Below are 17,874 nucleotides of genomic sequence, written 5' to 3' on the forward strand. Positions count from 1 at the left end.
ACACAGGATAAATAACTAAATTATAGGATAATTTTTTGTATTATACAATGTTTGGTGGTCAATATACAATATAAATAATTTTGTATTCTATCTTATTTGATGTACTTATGTATTAGACGAAATAATATAAATTTTATTATAAAATCCTAGGTACATTAGCCGCACTTGATGACACAACAAAGGAGAAACATCTCCATAGAGGATGCGTGACCCCTAACGCCACCAGGTGCAAGGTTTGATGGCGCAAGGCCATCATAGGGTCACAACGATGGTGACGGTGACACAACGGCGTGACGCAACCTCTTTCGAGTTGACCAAAAGAAAAAAAAACATAACGAGAAAGAGGGAGATGACGATAAGAACATTTGAATAATAAATTAACAATGAAAATAAAGAAATAATGAACAAAAAGTAACAACAGTCTTCAACGACAACCAAGGTACAACATTTGGAGAGAAATATTTAGAGAATGAGGCACATATGGAAAAAGAAAAAAAATTGTGTGGATCATGAAAAGTTAAAAAATATGGATAATATTGTATTTTTATTTTTATTTGACAGTGAACAAAAAATTGTATTAGGATTCAGTGAGTTAAAGTTTTTGGGTATTTGTCCAATCTATCATTCTTTATTTTGTATTATCCCTTAGTCATTGAATAAATATTTTTGTGTTATTCCGTCCCTCATCTTTTAGCGAATCAAACGCACCTTAAGACATATTGTAATTAGGAGTGGTAAACAAGCTTAGGCTTATGGACAAGCTCACGGGATCAGCGGTCCGCGCGGACCAAGACCAAATTTTGTTAAGAATCCATGGCTATGTAGGATTTTGGGTTCGCACTATGCAATTTGTGGGTTGTACAGGTTTAGACCGTGAGGTCAGTAAGTTGGTCCGCAAACATGCAAACCGGCTTACAACTAAAATAAAAAATTTAAAACCCTCATACTCCAACCACCAATAAAGCTCAACCAATTAATCCTAAAAGCACAACACACTCAACACCGCAAAACAAAACGGCACAGCACAACAAGCATCTGACGGTTCTTCTCCTCACCGTGTCTCTTCTAATGTTTGTTTCCAACTTTTTTTTTATTAGCATATGTATTTGAATGACTCTGTAATGCTACAAGTGATTAGAGTGACGCAAGTTATGGCCTTTGTTGTGTTGTTTATTATTCAATCTTATCTATTTTAAGTGTTCATACTTTTTATTTTGTCTATACCAGTGCTATTCGATGAAAAATAATGCTGTCAAGATGATGGAGGATGGCGTTTGTTGGTGTTAGCCAGCCTCTGATTTGTTGATATATTTGTTCTCATTTATCTGCTTAAAGAAGACACTTGGAGTCGATATATGTACTTCACAGGCCTCTGATTTGGGGGCTTCATCGTGATTCAGAAACTTGCTCTGAATGTCAGTTTGCTGGTCATGTTTATCTCGCTCATGAATCAAAAACTTGCTGGTGCTGTTTGTTTTGCCCGGGAAGATTCTTGGGCACATATGCATTTTTACTAATAATTTCCAATTCCTTTGTTGCAAAACAAATAAAACACATCAGACATATGATAAATTTATGGACAATCTATGGAAGGTTATTTCTGACTTAGTAAACCAAACAAGACATACCGAGGTTGTTTTTGATCAAGCAGAGCTTCATTTTCTAATGTTTTTTTTTTTGTTCATATACCTGTGTTCTTACTTTTTATTGGTCAGTTGCACAATTACCTTGCTACATTTCACAGTTTAATGGATCACCTACTCATATTAATGATACCAAGGCATGTGATCTTAATAATTCTAGACAAATGGGCCATCTTTTGCTTTATTACTCAATAGCCAAATGGATTTAGAGTTTGGTAGCTTCATGGCCAATTTCTGGCTGTTTTATTATGGTGTTTATGATATGACTTCAGTAGCAGATTGTTCTGTCACTTGTGCTTTTTTTTCGTGGCCCATGCATGGACCAAGGCATAGTGGTATTCGAGATATTAATAAAAGCTATTGCTTGGCAGCTCAAGCATTTGGAATGACACAAGTCCTCAAAATTTTGATAAAGCCTCTTTGAAATAGTTTGACGGTTTGACCATTGCTGATTTTCTGTTCATAATTCTAATGTAATAAAATGTTTGGCTCAATTCAAGTGGGCTTGTGCTTGTGCATTGTCTAAAGTCAGTGCAACTCATTATTTTGCTCCTACAATGTTTGTTGTCATTACAGTCACTGCAACTCGAGAGGCTAAACTCTTTATCATGATTCCAACAGGCTTCTTGGGAGATATATCAAATGTGGGAGGACATTAGTCCAACATGAAAGGATTGAAGTTTATTTTAGCTAGATTTTGACCTGTGTGTTGCACGGATTTATTCTTTGTGGAGAATTAAACGGTCTTCCTGCAAACAGTGAACTTACAAATTAAAGCGACTCACGTTGCATGGAATGCAAAAACAAAATTTATTGAGACAGATAATTATGGCAGCTTATAAGCCAAATGGGAAGTCTTTGAAAACTTATCCGAGTCATTTGGTATATAAGGCTAATGTCTGCCTGGTCTCTAAATTAAGTGAGCATAGGGAGTGCTGTGGTTTGATACAAGGTTGTCATATTGTTCACTATTTTTGTGAGTTAAGCAGAATTTGGATTTATAATACTCTGACTAGTTGACCTTCGAGGTTTCCACTAAAAACATTTTTGACCCTCCTTAAAATGTTCATAAACATAATTGTATGAGTGGGATGCAGGTTTTTACATAGTACTGTGTCCTATATTTTTATTATAAGCATATATTTGGATATATTAGATGGTGAATTGCGAGTGTGCAATTGGTGGCTAGCTTCTCTTATAAGCATATAATATATGGCTACTTAAATTGTTAAAATCATGCAAAATGAATATCCATCAGTCATCAAAATTCGGAGAGGATTGTAGTTATGCTTTTATCAATTAAACCATATTTTGAGTTTTTTCAAAGTACTTGTGACACTTGGAATTCTTGAGTGAAAAATCAAAATTGTACCAGAGGATTGCTGCCATGACACTTAATTAGCTATGGCAGTTCCAAAACAATCTTTGTTCGTTTACAAAATTATATTTCAAGTATAAAATTTTCCAATGTTATTATTTTGATGAGCAGCTCAACTTATCCTTTGTTTTTTGTTACTTGATCTTTCATTCGCAAGTTTTCTCCTATTATACAACTATTTGCGCACTCATCAATAAAAGTTTGAATGATAGGAAAAGGGAAACTTTGCCAGAGAAAGAAGAAGCCCTTGTGAATGTTATGTAATCAAGATGTGCCACATTATATTGTCCAGCATTATCCATTTTGGGCCTTGGATATTATGGGATTCTTGGGGGACAAGGTGGATAAAACTGATTGCATGGTTTGTCTTTGTTGGAAGATATGTTAAATCATATCTGCACCTTTTCTTCCCTGTGACAAAAGACACGATTTCCATGTTAGCCATGCTTTGTTTGCTCTGTGAAGGGCAGGGCAAAAAGGGTAAGATAGGGACCCTCATGTTCTAGTGAATATATCACTTTGTATAATTTTGTGGTCACAATTTTGCCCCTTTTATGTGCCAAGAAATTTAATGACCTTGAGCACTTGAGAATTACAATTTATCATTTCTCCCCTAAACTATAAATTTCTACGATGGGGAATATTGCCAAAGTGATTTGTTGCACTTAGCTTCAAAAGGATGCTAAAAAAAAGCAAGAGGGGCATCTCTTACTGTAGTTGCATCAAGATTTTGTGTTTTTTAAAGGGACCACTAAGCCATAGAGATTTCCCAAAGTCAAATTCATGTTCCCACTATGAACATATCCGTAAAGAAAGATAATGGTGAAGTGTGCTTAAAAAATTATGATTAGGGAGATTCATGACTAAAAATACTCCAAATTATGTCTCTAGAAATTTGTAGTTACTATATAAAAATGCTAAATATTATATTAGTTGATGATGGCTAAAGTAGATAATTAAAAAACTCCTTAATGGCTTACTTAGAGAATCAAGGAAACTGGACCCATATAAAGATTTCCTTAAACAACAAGATACTAACGTTAATTATAGTTAACATTTGATTGTGTTTATATGCACCTTATTAGTTCACTGAAACAAGAGATGTCTCATCCAGGCAGCAACAAAGCCAATGGAAGTTTCAACTTTCGTAAATATCCCCCATTATCATATACCAGTGGAAAGACAGACACAATCCAAAAAATTTAACTATAAAAATTCAATTTAAAATGCACTGTAATAATCAGAGGATATAACTAATTAATGCTTTACATATTCCACGTCGTTTAAAATGGGCTACAAGGAAATTAGTTTCATATATTTTGTGGGTAGTAGTTTTTATTTTCAGTTATGGACACACAGTTAATGATAAATATGCAGTTATTGAGATAAAATGAACAAGAAAAATGTAAAAACAAATTAAATGAAGTTATTGTCAAAGATTATAGATATAATTATTTTTTTTTACAAATCTTTTGGGACCTTGAGTGTACACAAGATAAATATTTCTCTCTCAACATAATTTATTTCATACTCCAAGAGTAAATCATTATTTAAATCTTGAACCACTTAATTAAGGGAATCAAACAGCTACCACTTGTGTGTGGTAGTAAATAAATCTCTTTTGAGACAGCTTAATTCCAAGATAAAATCATTGAGGCTTGAGCTTTCCTCTTATCACCACACTAAGATTTAGACATCCTTTGTTTAAAATAAAGGTTTCATGGTCTTCAAAAACAGTCATAATGACAAGAAGAGAGGGGAAAAGAAAATGGATTGGCGCCATTACGATCAATTTGGTTATCAATATCAATGGAACATATGTGACAACACTTCAAAGAAATCATGAAAGGTGAAAAAGAACAAGATATGACACAACATTTATGCAATTGCTCTCTTGCCTACATGCTAACACAATTAATATTGCACCTCTCATTTTCACACCTATGGAACTAAAGTGGGAGAAACGAAATCAAGCCTTTGGTATAGTGGAAGGTAATCAAGGTATATGTTGGGGACAAAAGGTTCACAAAATCGTCCAAAATGGGTCCCCCTCACTTTGAATTTGAGATATGCATGCCTTCTCTGATTTCCAACTTTAGCTTTTATCAAGTCTCAAGTCAAAATAACCGAAAGAGAAAGCTGTTTTTTTTCCTCCAACGGTCGAAGCACTGCCAGTCTTCATTTTGACCATCAAATAGGACACACTTTCTAGTTTATGAGCATAGAAGAGATCATGAAGAGTAGCTGCATATGCATCTGTTATTGTTCCCATTGTCCTATACACACCATGAAGTTTGTTAGTCAATAGTTTGATCCTTGAGAGAAAAAGGAAAATGGGAAATCGTTGCTTCACCTAACTCATCTTCCTAATGTCTATGAATTTCTTTTGCTCCCTCTAAAGCTCAAAGGCTTGCAATCATTCCATTCTTCAAAAATTGATGGTAGGTTGCTTCAAAAAAGTAGCCCAACCTCCTCCTTCTTTGAACAAAAGCATTGCATTATTCTCCTATTATTTTACAATAAAATATTGCTCTTTGAATTTTGTTCATGTCTTAAAAGGATAAATTAATAATTTTTTTCCTTTATGTTCTTCTTCCTGCTAGCATATTTTCTCTGCTTTCATTATCCGGTAGTCACACCACTAACTTCAATTTCAACCTTCACAACAATATTCAGGACTATCATTACTAGCTTCTTATAGAACTGGTCAACCAAAACATATTGGTAAATGTGGATTTCTAGATAAAATGCTATAAGGACAGTCAATTCGTGTGTATAGAAAATATTTATCGAGATAAATCAATTTTATAAATAGATCTATGTACTTGAGGGGTTATTCTTTGATTCTCAACAGTAAAATACCCTATATTTCTCAACAACAACAAAAAAAAAAACAATTACAAGATGGAATTTCTTCTAAACTTTTGTGTTTATCATCGAATTACACGACGCCTTTCTTGTTTCTCTAAAAGCTTATAATGTGCATATATATACTTAAAACTCAAAACTAACACTAACACTATCAAAGTGTACAAAGTAAAGAAGTAAAAAGAAAACATTCACTGTTATTTGGGGTGAAGTACTCCACTTAAATTAAGGAATTTCTTTCAATAAGTGTTAGCGAATACTTGTGACACTTTGACATTAAAATAACACAAACATTTTGAATTGATAAGTTTTAGCTTATGCTCAAGACATGTCCTGACTATAGAATAAAACAAATTCCCACTCTCTAAACTTTTCTCACCTATTTGTTTTATTTCGATTAATTATCATATGGTAAAATGACTAAACTCCATTCTCGAAGCAGAATTAAGAGGGTGTTTTTTGTTTGTATATCATTTATCACCCATTGTCACTTGTCACTTTTTTCAAAGTGGAAGTGATAGAAATCTAACACAAACATACTATATGTCAATGAGAATTAACAAATTTATAAAAAACATAATGAATTCGTTTGAGTATTTTTTTGCAAAAACTATATACTACTAACATTTTAAATTGTCTTCTGTTAGCTATTGCTGTCTCCTTTTAGGGTTTATGTCCCTTTAAAACAGTGGCGAAACCTAGGTCAGTGCCCCTAAAGCGTAGTCATTGACTAACTACCAGTAGACCCCAGAGTTGAATGAAAATAATTATTGGGGTTCATAAACTCAAAGATCTTGACAATAAAACATATCATTATCATGTGCTTCTATTTGTGATGGGAGGTATAGGCGTGTAGCAAAGAGTTTAAAATTTCTGCATTCAATACATAAATGTATAAAATTCACAGTGGATTTCATTCATATAATTTAATTTAGTTTCATATATTTAATTATGTTACCAATAACATAAGAAAAGAAAATTAACAATGCTCGTTATTAAAATGCTGAAACTAATAAAAGAAATAGAAATATAATATTTATACACTAATAATATAAAAAATGTACATCAAATTATAGATCATCGTTTAAATTATTTTTAGATAATTATATTATAAATCATTGTTTAAATTATTTTTAGATAATTATTTTAAAATTTAATAAATTTATCTTATATAATAAGTTATGATAAAATGATCGTGTAAAACTTTTTATAAATATAATTTTTTTTCTTTAAAAATAATGGTGTCATCAACTATGATGTTGGAGCTATATATTGAAAGTGGGTCTTTGAGATGATACTGCATGTGCTTATTATTTTTGGAAAATAAAAAAGATATAATCCTTTTAATTAACCCTACAAACAAGAGGGGAGTGATTGCAGCGTACGATCAAACACAAAGGTGACATGTTACTTTTATTGTCGTAACTAATTAGTGAATAGTGATTATTTTTCTGGTGAAGTGTGCAACCAATTAGAATGTATTTGAATTACTTTATTCTACATTTAAAATACTTTACAATAAAATTTTAATATTAAAAATAATTATTTTTTACTGAATATTAAAAATAATTATAACAAGCAATTATTTATCAACAAATAATTAAAAGCTAGCATATACTTAATCTTATTTATAGAGTGGAGAAATAAATCCCTTGAAATGGGATATATGATACATTTTGTAAATAAAGAATTAAAAAAGATAGTTTATCTTTTAGAAACTAAAAAATATTATTTTATTTGGAGAAGTAATTAAAAACATATTTAATTTTTAGTTTATTTCTATTTTGATTTAATCTCTTCAAGTTTTAGGTGAGGCCTGCATCTGATTATAAATCTCTGACCTACATGTAATAATTGATCATTGATTAATTCGTCACAGTTAACGTGTAACTTTTAATAATTAAAAAACCGTAAAAAAAACTAAAATATAACTTTCATCTTTCTATTCTCTTAAATTTTTAATTTTAATCTTTCTATTTTTTTAATTGAGACATTTCATTTTTTATTTTAAAAAAATTTATGATTTTAATTTCTCATTTTTTAATTGAAATATTTTATCTCTCACTTTTAAAAAAAATTATAATTTTAATTATTATGATTAATGTCAAATATAGATATATGTATTCCGTAAACATCAACTAAGAAATATTTGTTTATTATATATATGATAAATATTTTTTAAAATTATTTAATTAGTAACAATCTTAATTTATTAAATTTTTTTAATAAAATACACAATTAACAAGTCTAAAATTGAGCAAGAGGATTAAAATAAGAGATTTTTTAAAAGTAAGAAAATTAAAATCACAAATTTAAAAAATAAATATGAGGATGATAATTATATTTTAGCTATATATATATATATATATATATATATATATATATATATATATATAACTTTCATTGGTTAAAAATCATTACCCTATTGTGACGAAGTGGTGCCCTCCACTTTTTTTCCCTTTGACGTTTTGGCCTTACCTTATAATAATAATAATAATAATAATAACAACAACAATTATATATAATGCTTGCCACTCATCTCTCCCACATGCCTCTAACTTTTGTTAACTTTCCAAAGCATTTTTCATCTTCCATTCACCATTGTCCATTGCCTCACTAACTGGGTATATATCTTTAATTTGTCATGTCCTATTAGCCATATTCTTTTGTACCGACACTCCTTTTCCCTCTCTTTATATTTTGTTTTAAAGAGAAGGTCAAAAAAGAAAAGGCTTAATTAGTGTAGTACTACACTCCTCTTATTCAAGCTTAGAATTGATGAAGGAAGGTGGTGGTAGAAAGCAAGGTGCAGCCTCACCTTGTGCTGCATGCAAGCTTCTGAGGAGAAGGTGTGCTCAGGATTGTGTTTTTGCTCCATATTTTCCAGCAGATGAACCACAAAAGTTTGCAAATGTGCACAAGGTGTTTGGTGCTAGCAATGTCAACAAGATGCTTCAGGTTCACCTTTTTTTTATTATTATTTATTCCAACTATTTCTCTTGTTTTATTCTTCCCTAATTTCACTAGATATAGATCACTACCCCACATGTCTAGCTTAGGCAACTTTTGATTGTCAATATTTATAAATAGTTTTTCATTGGACTTTGCTCCTCATTTCCCTCAGAATGCATACACAAATCCTAATTATCTTTCTTAAAAGAGTCTAAATTTATATCTGAAACACAAAACTTACAAGGTATAGGCTTAAAAAATATGAGATAGCTTATGTTACATATAAACATCATGAATAAATTTTTAATAAAATAAAACATACTATATTGTCCTCTTTATTGCTTAAATTTTTTGTTAAAATAGAATTTGTTGGCAGCTTTTTTATTTGGGATTTTGAATTTTTAAAGTAAAATCTGAACTTATTCGATTTTAAGATGAATATGTCACGATCTATTAATAGAAACATTTTTCTTGTCATATAAAAGATTTAAACTAACGGTCTTAACCTACCTAATTAGTTTAATCAGATTATATATACAGTGACTCTAGCACGCTCAAACTTTTACTTTAATTTGTTACTAAAAGTAAAAATTCAGCACACAAATTTGATTTAGTTACATTTATTTTATATATGTACAAAATAAAACTAACTAAATTAAAAAAAATAAACACTTGAAAATCACTAAATTGTATAGTCATATATGGTAACTTTGAAGATTTATTAATTATATTGAACTACTATTTTTGGTAATATACTTTCAACAATCAAAATTAAAATCTCCAAACATCATAAAGTCAGCAGTAAATACTCACTTTAATTATTTTTTCCTCTGCAAACAATTCAGCCAAACAATATACCACTACGTTTGGGGTGGAGGTTAATTTGTGCAAATATTGAAGTGGTTTTTAATGTGATATTAGAGTTAGAATATATATGAGTACTATATACCTTGTGTCTCGAAAGGCTTTGTCACAACTCACATTATAGAACTTTCCTTTACAAATATCTTAAAATCTTTAGTGTTTTTGAATTCTAAATTTTTTTACAACCATAATTTATCTTATTTTACAAATTGTAAGATTTTTTTACACTTGTCAACAGAGTTTTCAAGATTTATATACAAACATTAAGAGAGTTTTGGATTCTCTTGATTAATTTCTGATACATTTGTTCGGTATATTAAAAACAAGTGTGGGTGTAACGTTATTAATTCCTTCCTCCAGATAAAGCAAAAAGTTTTCTAATTTAACTTTTTATACTTTTGATTGAATTGTTTTTTGAGGGGTACTTTTGATTCAATTTAAGACATAGATTTATGTGAAATTGTTTATAAGTTACTACTAATTTCAATCTTTTGCCCCTTCTACTTGGCGTTAGGACGTTGAAAAATTTTCACTCTTTTGAGCATCATGGAAAGACATGCACCTCTACTAAAATCTTGGGGCACGCCAAATGAAGGAGATCTTCAAATTATTCGGATGTAAACTCTATCCAACCATAATTAATTGGTCTTTTGAGCTAATTTTTTTTAACCTGGATTGCATTTTTTAAATGGTTCAAAGCTCACATGTGTGTAAATTGTAATTTTTAAGTAATCAAAAAATAAAAGTATTATAAGTGCTTTAAAGTTTAAAGTTAAACCCCCACCACATCTTGAGCAAAAAATTCTACACGCAAAAACCCCACCGCATAAGTGTTTTTATTTTCTAATATTAATAATTAATTACTCTCAATGTCATATAAGTTTAAATAAAAAAAATACAGTTTATAGTTAAATTAAATTGAATGATTAAATTTGAATTGGTTAAAATTTAGTTTTAATCAACTTAAAAATAAACAAAATGCTAGTCGATCTTTCAGTAAATGTCACTCTTTACTCCTCAGTCCTCACCTTATCTTCAGCTTAATGTTTTTTGGTTTGCTCGACCAGGAAATGAGAAGAGGTTCTTTGTTCAAAAATAGTCGGGGAAAAAATGAAAAAAAAATATTTCATTCGCAATTTTTTTTAAAAAAAGTTTAGCAACTTCCGAATGAAGTATACAAAAAAAAAATGATAAATTAGAACATTGCATCATTCGATCGTAAAATGTTTTACAAGTATATTGAAAGTTAAGTATAAATAAATCTAACATACTCATAAAGAACATATAATATGTGTATTGCAAATTCTTCAACAATAATAATATAAAATATTTTAACATTTAATCCAAGTTAATCTTTGAAACAAATTTATTATTATATTCATTATTTTGCGGTGAATGATTAACAGTTTTGTTTGCTTGAGTACTCTTTCATTTTTCTTTCTTTCTTTTTTAAAAACTGAATTAGAGTCATACGTGTAAAGGTATATATATAGTGACTGCTTAGTTTTAAAATTTTAAAGCAGATGAACTTGTTTAATTATTTCAAAAATTAACCTTTTCTTTCATTATCTTTTTGGCTATACGGGGGGAGCCAATTGGAGCTTGCGAACGTGATTTTGGCACCCAAAGTCAAGCAACGCGCATTTATAAAACAGAAATTATAGCTTTACTACTTATTTATATATTATTTTCATATAATAAAAAAGGAAATAAAAAAAACGTTTTAGTAACTTGATTGATGATATAAAAAAATAACAAAAAAATTATATAAATAATATAACTTTTTGTAAAACCACACTTGAGAATAGGATATTGCAAACCGTTGCACAGGACCTTCAATTTCCACGCACAATAAAAAAATATTTAAGTTAACGTTCTGCTTCTTCTGAACCACGTGAACCTGTCTTCTAAAAGTATTTTTTAATCAGAAGTAAACAGTAATATGTGAATAATAAAATAATGATTATTCATTGTCAATAATAAAATTTTTACATTGTTAACTAGTTAGAAATCATGGTCGATTAACTTATATGTTGGATGATTTATAAATAAATGATATTATAAAATTATTTTATATTATAAATGTATAATTTATTTTCTCCTAATAAAAACACTAATTTTCTAGTATTTTTATTTTGATGAAAGCATAATAATAACCGTGAATTTTTCAGGACCTACCGATGCATCAACGAGGGGATGCAGTGAGTAGCATGGTGTATGAGGCCAATGCCAGAGTCCGAGACCCTGTTTATGGGTGTGTTGGGGCCATCTCTTCGCTTCAGCAACAGATTGATGTGTTACAGACCCAATTGGCCCGGGCCCAGGCTGAGGTGGCCCATCTTCGGGTGAGACAAAACAGATGCTTTTCCAATCATGGGCTTAGGCCCACTAGCCCAACCCATAGTGGGTTTCCATCATCCAAGACCTTGGACTCACATGCCAAGCCTATTTTTGACATAGACATGGTGGACCAGGCCAGCTATGGTGGTTCAATGTGGTCATGACCTGGAAATTATTAATTTCCAGCACCTCCCATTTGCCTTCCTCTGCACTATTTCAGAATATATATATATTTTTTTTTACATTCTAGAGAGATAATTTCACAATGTAATTTTGTATTTTGGATTAGGTGTTCTGAAAGCTTAAGAGAGGTGCAGGAAGCAACTGCCTCTTGACTTATATGCTAAATACAATTATTATAGTATAGTTAGTATATATCTATTAGTCGAGCATAGAAAGAAAAAAAAAACAATTTGGCCTACACTTCCACTAGATGAGTGTTGGAGCGGTGCTGCCCGGCGGTGGCAGGGGTACTGCAGGCGGCGGCCGGGGTACTGCATGGTGGTGGAGGAGCTGTGGTGGAGGCGTTCGCCCGCTTAATTAATTTAATTTTGGTTTTTGGGGAAATGTTTTTCATTGAAGGTTACGTGTAAATATATTGTTGTTACTTTGTATGAGGACAAGTTTATGGCGTGATATTTGGACTCTTTATGACAAATAAGAAATAATGGAGGCTTGGGAACTCTGTTGTGTTAATTAGGATTATTATGATTGGCTTTTTGCAACATCAAGAATGAACCAAGAGGCTTTTACATGGATTTTGATAGGCAAGGGTTCTTTCTATTGTTGGAATATTCAGTATTGCAGTACATAACAACTTATAAGCACTATTATGGCCATGTTCTCTCTTTTATATCTCTCCTCTGATTATTTTTATAAAAAAAATTAGCTGAATATTTATATTTAAATGTGAGTTTTCATAAGAGTTATATTAATTCTCATTACGATTCATCCTATCAAATGTATTCAACATTTAACTTAATTTTTTTATTTTATTTTATCTCTTTCAAATATATTTATTAATATTAAATTTAATTTGATGATTACCATTACTATTTTTTACAAGTAGATTATATATCATTACTATTATTATCTTCATTTTATAAAAATACTTATTATATGTTCATTTCTTCTTCCATCTTACTTCTATCCTATTCTATTTTATCATACCACCGGTTACTTTTATCACTTTTTATCTTTTCTTATTTTCAACTTAATCTACCCTAAAATCGGATTAATGAATATCAATACTCTTATTATATTAACCATATTTAGCTACGTGAAAAAAGATTATATATATATATATATATATATATATATATATATATATATATATATATATATATATATATATATATATATATATATATATATAATGAGATAAATGGCATAAGAGAAAGAATTAAAAAAGATGAACATAGAAATCATTTTAAATAACTTTTTCACACCATTAGAACATTACTCATTCTTAAAAATCACGCATAGTTCCCGCGCGTTACTTTTCTTGGAAGCCATGTTCAAAACTTTCTTCATTATTTTCCTTCTCTCTTTTTCGGTGTTCACTCCAGAACCCTTACTTATATCAGCTACACCCTCCCTTCAAAATCCCGAGAACATTCAAAAGGGTGTGACACTAGAAAGTGTTGAAATCACAAGTGCCAGAAAATATCTCAAGGCATTTGGATACCTAGAAGACTACGAAACCAATTTCAACAACACCGACACCAGCAACACGCATGATTTAGAAACCTCAATAAAAAAAAGTTCCAGGAATATTACAACCTAAACGTGTCGGGAAAACTGGATTCAGAGACCATGAAACTAATATCGTTACCAAGATGCGACACCTAAGGTACGTGTTCGAATCCGGTACGGAAGGTGCACCGTTAGGGTTTCTACGGAGGGTTTTCAGAGAGGCGTTTCGGCAATGGTCGTGCGCATCTTATCTTTTTCTTTTTTGATCGACAAATATAAATTGATAGTCTTTGTTAAAATCTTCGTAAGAGTAATTCAAATCCACGGTGTCTCTCCCTTTTCTGAGGATGAATTTAGAGGGAACAAACAAGAGTCTTGCCCCCTACCCTCAAGACTCTTTATGTACTCAATTGTATGAGAAAAATGAAAAAATATATATATATATTTATAGAAAAAATAAATAAGTAAAATAGGATAGTGATTTAATATTTGCTTTTAAGTTCTTTCTAATTTCTAATTTTATACATAAATTTAATAATAACTATTTTTCAAGTTGGAATCTCTTGATTAGGTTTTTCAGCGGAGACCAGGGAGATGAGTTTTCGTTTGACAAGTTTGGACCGGTTTTGGCACATGCTTTTCAACCACCCGATGGAAGGTTGCATGTTGATGCAGATAAGCCGTGGAGTGTTGAAGTTCCGATAGAGAGGGAGTATTATGATTTTGTGTGGGTGGCCATGCATGAGATTGGTCACCTTCTTGGGCTTGGTCATAGCTCGCATCGTCGTGCTGTGATGTATGCGTCTGTGCATGCTGGAGTGAATAGGATCGGAGGAAACTTAATGTGGATGATGTTGCAAGTATAAATGGATTGTACTCTTCACCGGATCAGAGTGAGAACTGTCATGTGGCACGATTATTATCTTCTGTGATGTTAATAATTTGCTTTTTTGCTTCCACATTTTTTATCTTATTGTTTTATAACTACAAGTGGAGATTAGTATTAACATTTACCCATATAAAAAAAGATCAGAGCATTAGATTTAGAAAATGTTTGGTAGAAAATAATTTTTTTTCTTGTCCGAAAATATGATTCCTGCATAATTCCTAGGTATGCACGCTTAGTCACACATTTATAGCTCATGGGTTTTTCTATAGAGCATCAAAGTGTTTATATGATTTATTTAATTTTAAATAATATTGTTTAAATTTTTTTCATAAATAACGTATTTTTTAAGTATCATAAAACCCATAAAAATAATTTAAATATTCATGTTGACAATTTTAATATTGAGGTGATTTTTTTAAAAAAATATTAAAATTTATATAAAATTACAAGACCCATAAAATTATAAGAAATAACTATATACGATAGATGTTCTTTGACATCAATAAATTAAATTCAAAATTTTTCTCACAAATTCAATACAATGTATATTGTTAATTAAGTCACATACAGGAATACAAATGTGTGTATAAAAGAATTGAATGAAGTGACTTATGAATCCAATCACTATTTATTTTTACACGTTCGTGTATATATGATCATCATGTTTTGAGACTTGCATTTTCGTTACTATATATTTTTGTACCAACAAATTCGTACCAAATAGTGGTGATCCCACAAACTCAGATCGTGTGACCACCACCACCCAAACACTACCACAAACTCAATCCTACAATTCACAAACACACCATACCCAAACCTCCCCACCCAGATTCGCCCCCAACACCACACACACCCACCACTGTGATCACAAATAGACTAATTATGACATTTTCGTTGATGATTGACTTGGTAGAGTGGAAGATAATAAAATGAAAAAGAATTGAGATAAAGCATTTAAATTAACGTAGTGTAACAAAGATGTGAGACTACACATATTTTTTTTTAAAAATTATTTTTCACCTATTTGTTCACAATCAAACTCACTATGAGTTCTTATTCTTTTAAAACCTCTAAGATTATATAGATAATTGAAAATGTATAGATGAAAAACACAAAAGCATCATAGCATTACCATTTATTAGCATGCATTTTAATGAAATAGAAAAAAAAATTTATATACCCAATATAATTGACCGATAATTTTATCACTTAAATATGTGTGATCATAAATTTAATTTTTAGGTATATATATATATGAGAAATTATTTATTGGATAAAATAAATCTCTTAAAAAAATCTCAATACCTCGATGAATTAGTCCTTGACTACTGATCTAGGAATAGATTCACCAAAAAAAATATTTCTTATATTATTAAACAATAAATAAAAAATTAATTAATAGGTTATATCAGATTTATCTAAAGTCGATTTGTCACTACAACACTCCTTAGTTGAGTCAATTTCTTAAATTTGTAGTTAACTTATAATCTTTATAGGTTGATTTTCATATGTCTATGTTTTGTGTCACGTATTCAAGATGAATAAAACTAACATTTATCTTGGAACAATTAACCATGAGTCAATATTGTGTTAAATAAACAATGTCGGATTATCAAGTATAAAATTAATATTTATTCCGAAATAATTATCCTCTAAGTTGATATTATTTTAAAGAGACAATATCATTTATCGAGTTGATATTTATTTTAAAATAATTGTCTCTGAGTTAATATTGTCTCAAAGATAATCCTATTGCATTTCTTCTTAGTTTAGGGAAAACAATTTAAATATAAAATGAAATAAATTTATGTCATTAAAGTATTTTTGTTTGAATTATTGTATTTTTTTGTGAAGGTGAAGTAGTTCTTTCATCTAGAAGGATTGAGATTTAGGCACGATGACAAAGTGAATTTGGCTTTGTTCACCTCTGATCCCATAAAAGGTGCGGTGAGTTTGAAGGCATGATTAAAAAATGTAGGCTTCAAATATTTAAACCCAATCCCATCTTTGTCGAGTTTTGTTGGGTTTAGGAAATTCTTGGAAATACCCACTCTCTTTTTTAAACTCACCTTAATTTACTGGACCTAACTCATGAGTTGTCGTTGTCGTTGTAGAACCCACCTAGCTTTATTAATATTGACCTTAATTTTCTGATGTTTTAATATCTTTGATAGCATAATATATTCTTGACGCGAGTGAGGTTATCAAATACTAAGCATATGGATAAAAAAATGTGCTTTATGTTGTTTAACACTTTTCTTTGGTGCAGTAAAAAAAACAAAAAAAAAACACTTTTCTTTGGTAATTCACTTGCTATTTAATGGCTCTTTACACGAGCTATGTCCCATTGTTATTTTCTTTTCAAAGTTGTTGTTCCAGAGCGTTACTCACAGCCACAAGAATGATATATATCGTGGCTGGACCTGTGCTTAGCATCGTCAATTCTTTCATCTAATACTAGCACTGTCTGATTTTAATGAGGATTAGTAATTAGCAATCGAATTTATTGTTTGTAGTTATATTAAGTGTTGGCAAAATTGTGACCTCTAATTATTATGATATATTGAGATATTTATCGATCACCTTTCTTGCCAATATTAAAAATGTCGGCCAACTTAAATACTCGTTTATTTCATATATATGTACTGTTTTTAGCTGAAGTTTTAAATTTAGTGGGCCTCTAACTGTGACATTCAAAGCAAATTAACACCAAGAAGGTCAGCAGGGGCAGAATCTAATTCACAAGCACTAAGAAAATCTTTGTACTAGTACTGTGTAGTTTGTACCTAAACTTTTTAATTCGGCAATCGAAATAAATCCTACAAACGTGATCATTTAATTTTATTAAGTGTGCGTAATAGATGAATTGCATGAGAATATGTTTGTAAAAAAGTGTACCGTGTGAGTATTTTGTTGCATGGCTGCAAACCATTTCTTAATTCTTGATTTGGTTTGGCTTCTTAGCCAGATGCTTAAGCAGTTAAGGTTCGCAACCCCAAGACTCTTCCAAAGTAATGGGAGAGGTGCACTCACACTGTTTGGTTTCTCCTTTTGAATTCTGTTTATTTGGGTTTTTCTTAATTCAAATATAGCATTTAGGCTCCTGTTGACGCATGTTTATATCTTATTATGCCAGAAAGTTTTTAAATCTTACATGAATTTAAATACCACTGCTTAATCGTATGTTGAATTTTTAAGAATTTCTCAAATTCTTATATATATTCCATGCGTACTGGGTATGAAGT

At 30.5% G+C, this 17,874-nt stretch overlaps 1 protein-coding gene and 1 long non-coding RNA gene across 2 annotated transcripts; both read left to right on the plus strand.

Moving 5' to 3' along the window:
- The first annotated feature begins 870 nt into the window (after positions 1-870).
- On the plus strand, positions 871-2,419 carry LOC121172806 (uncharacterized). Its single transcript, XR_005886476.1, has 2 exons — positions 871-1,070; positions 1,228-2,419. It is a non-coding gene; the product is annotated as an uncharacterized lncRNA (long non-coding RNA).
- A 6,000-nt stretch (positions 2,420-8,419) lies between these two features.
- On the plus strand, positions 8,420-12,727 carry LOC100794219 (LOB domain-containing protein 4). The gene is made up of 2 exons (XM_003535006.4): positions 8,420-8,847; positions 11,877-12,727. Exons 1-2 carry the CDS (start codon positions 8,668-8,670, stop codon positions 12,207-12,209), a joined length of 513 nt encoding a protein of 170 aa, XP_003535054.1. The 5' UTR covers positions 8,420-8,667; the 3' UTR covers positions 12,210-12,727.
- The last annotated feature ends 5,147 nt before the right edge of the window (positions 12,728-17,874 follow it).

Source organism: Glycine max, chromosome 9 (genome assembly GCF_000004515.6).
Source record: "Glycine max cultivar Williams 82 chromosome 9, Glycine_max_v4.0, whole genome shotgun sequence".
NCBI lineage: Eukaryota > Viridiplantae > Streptophyta > Magnoliopsida > Fabales > Fabaceae > Glycine > Glycine max.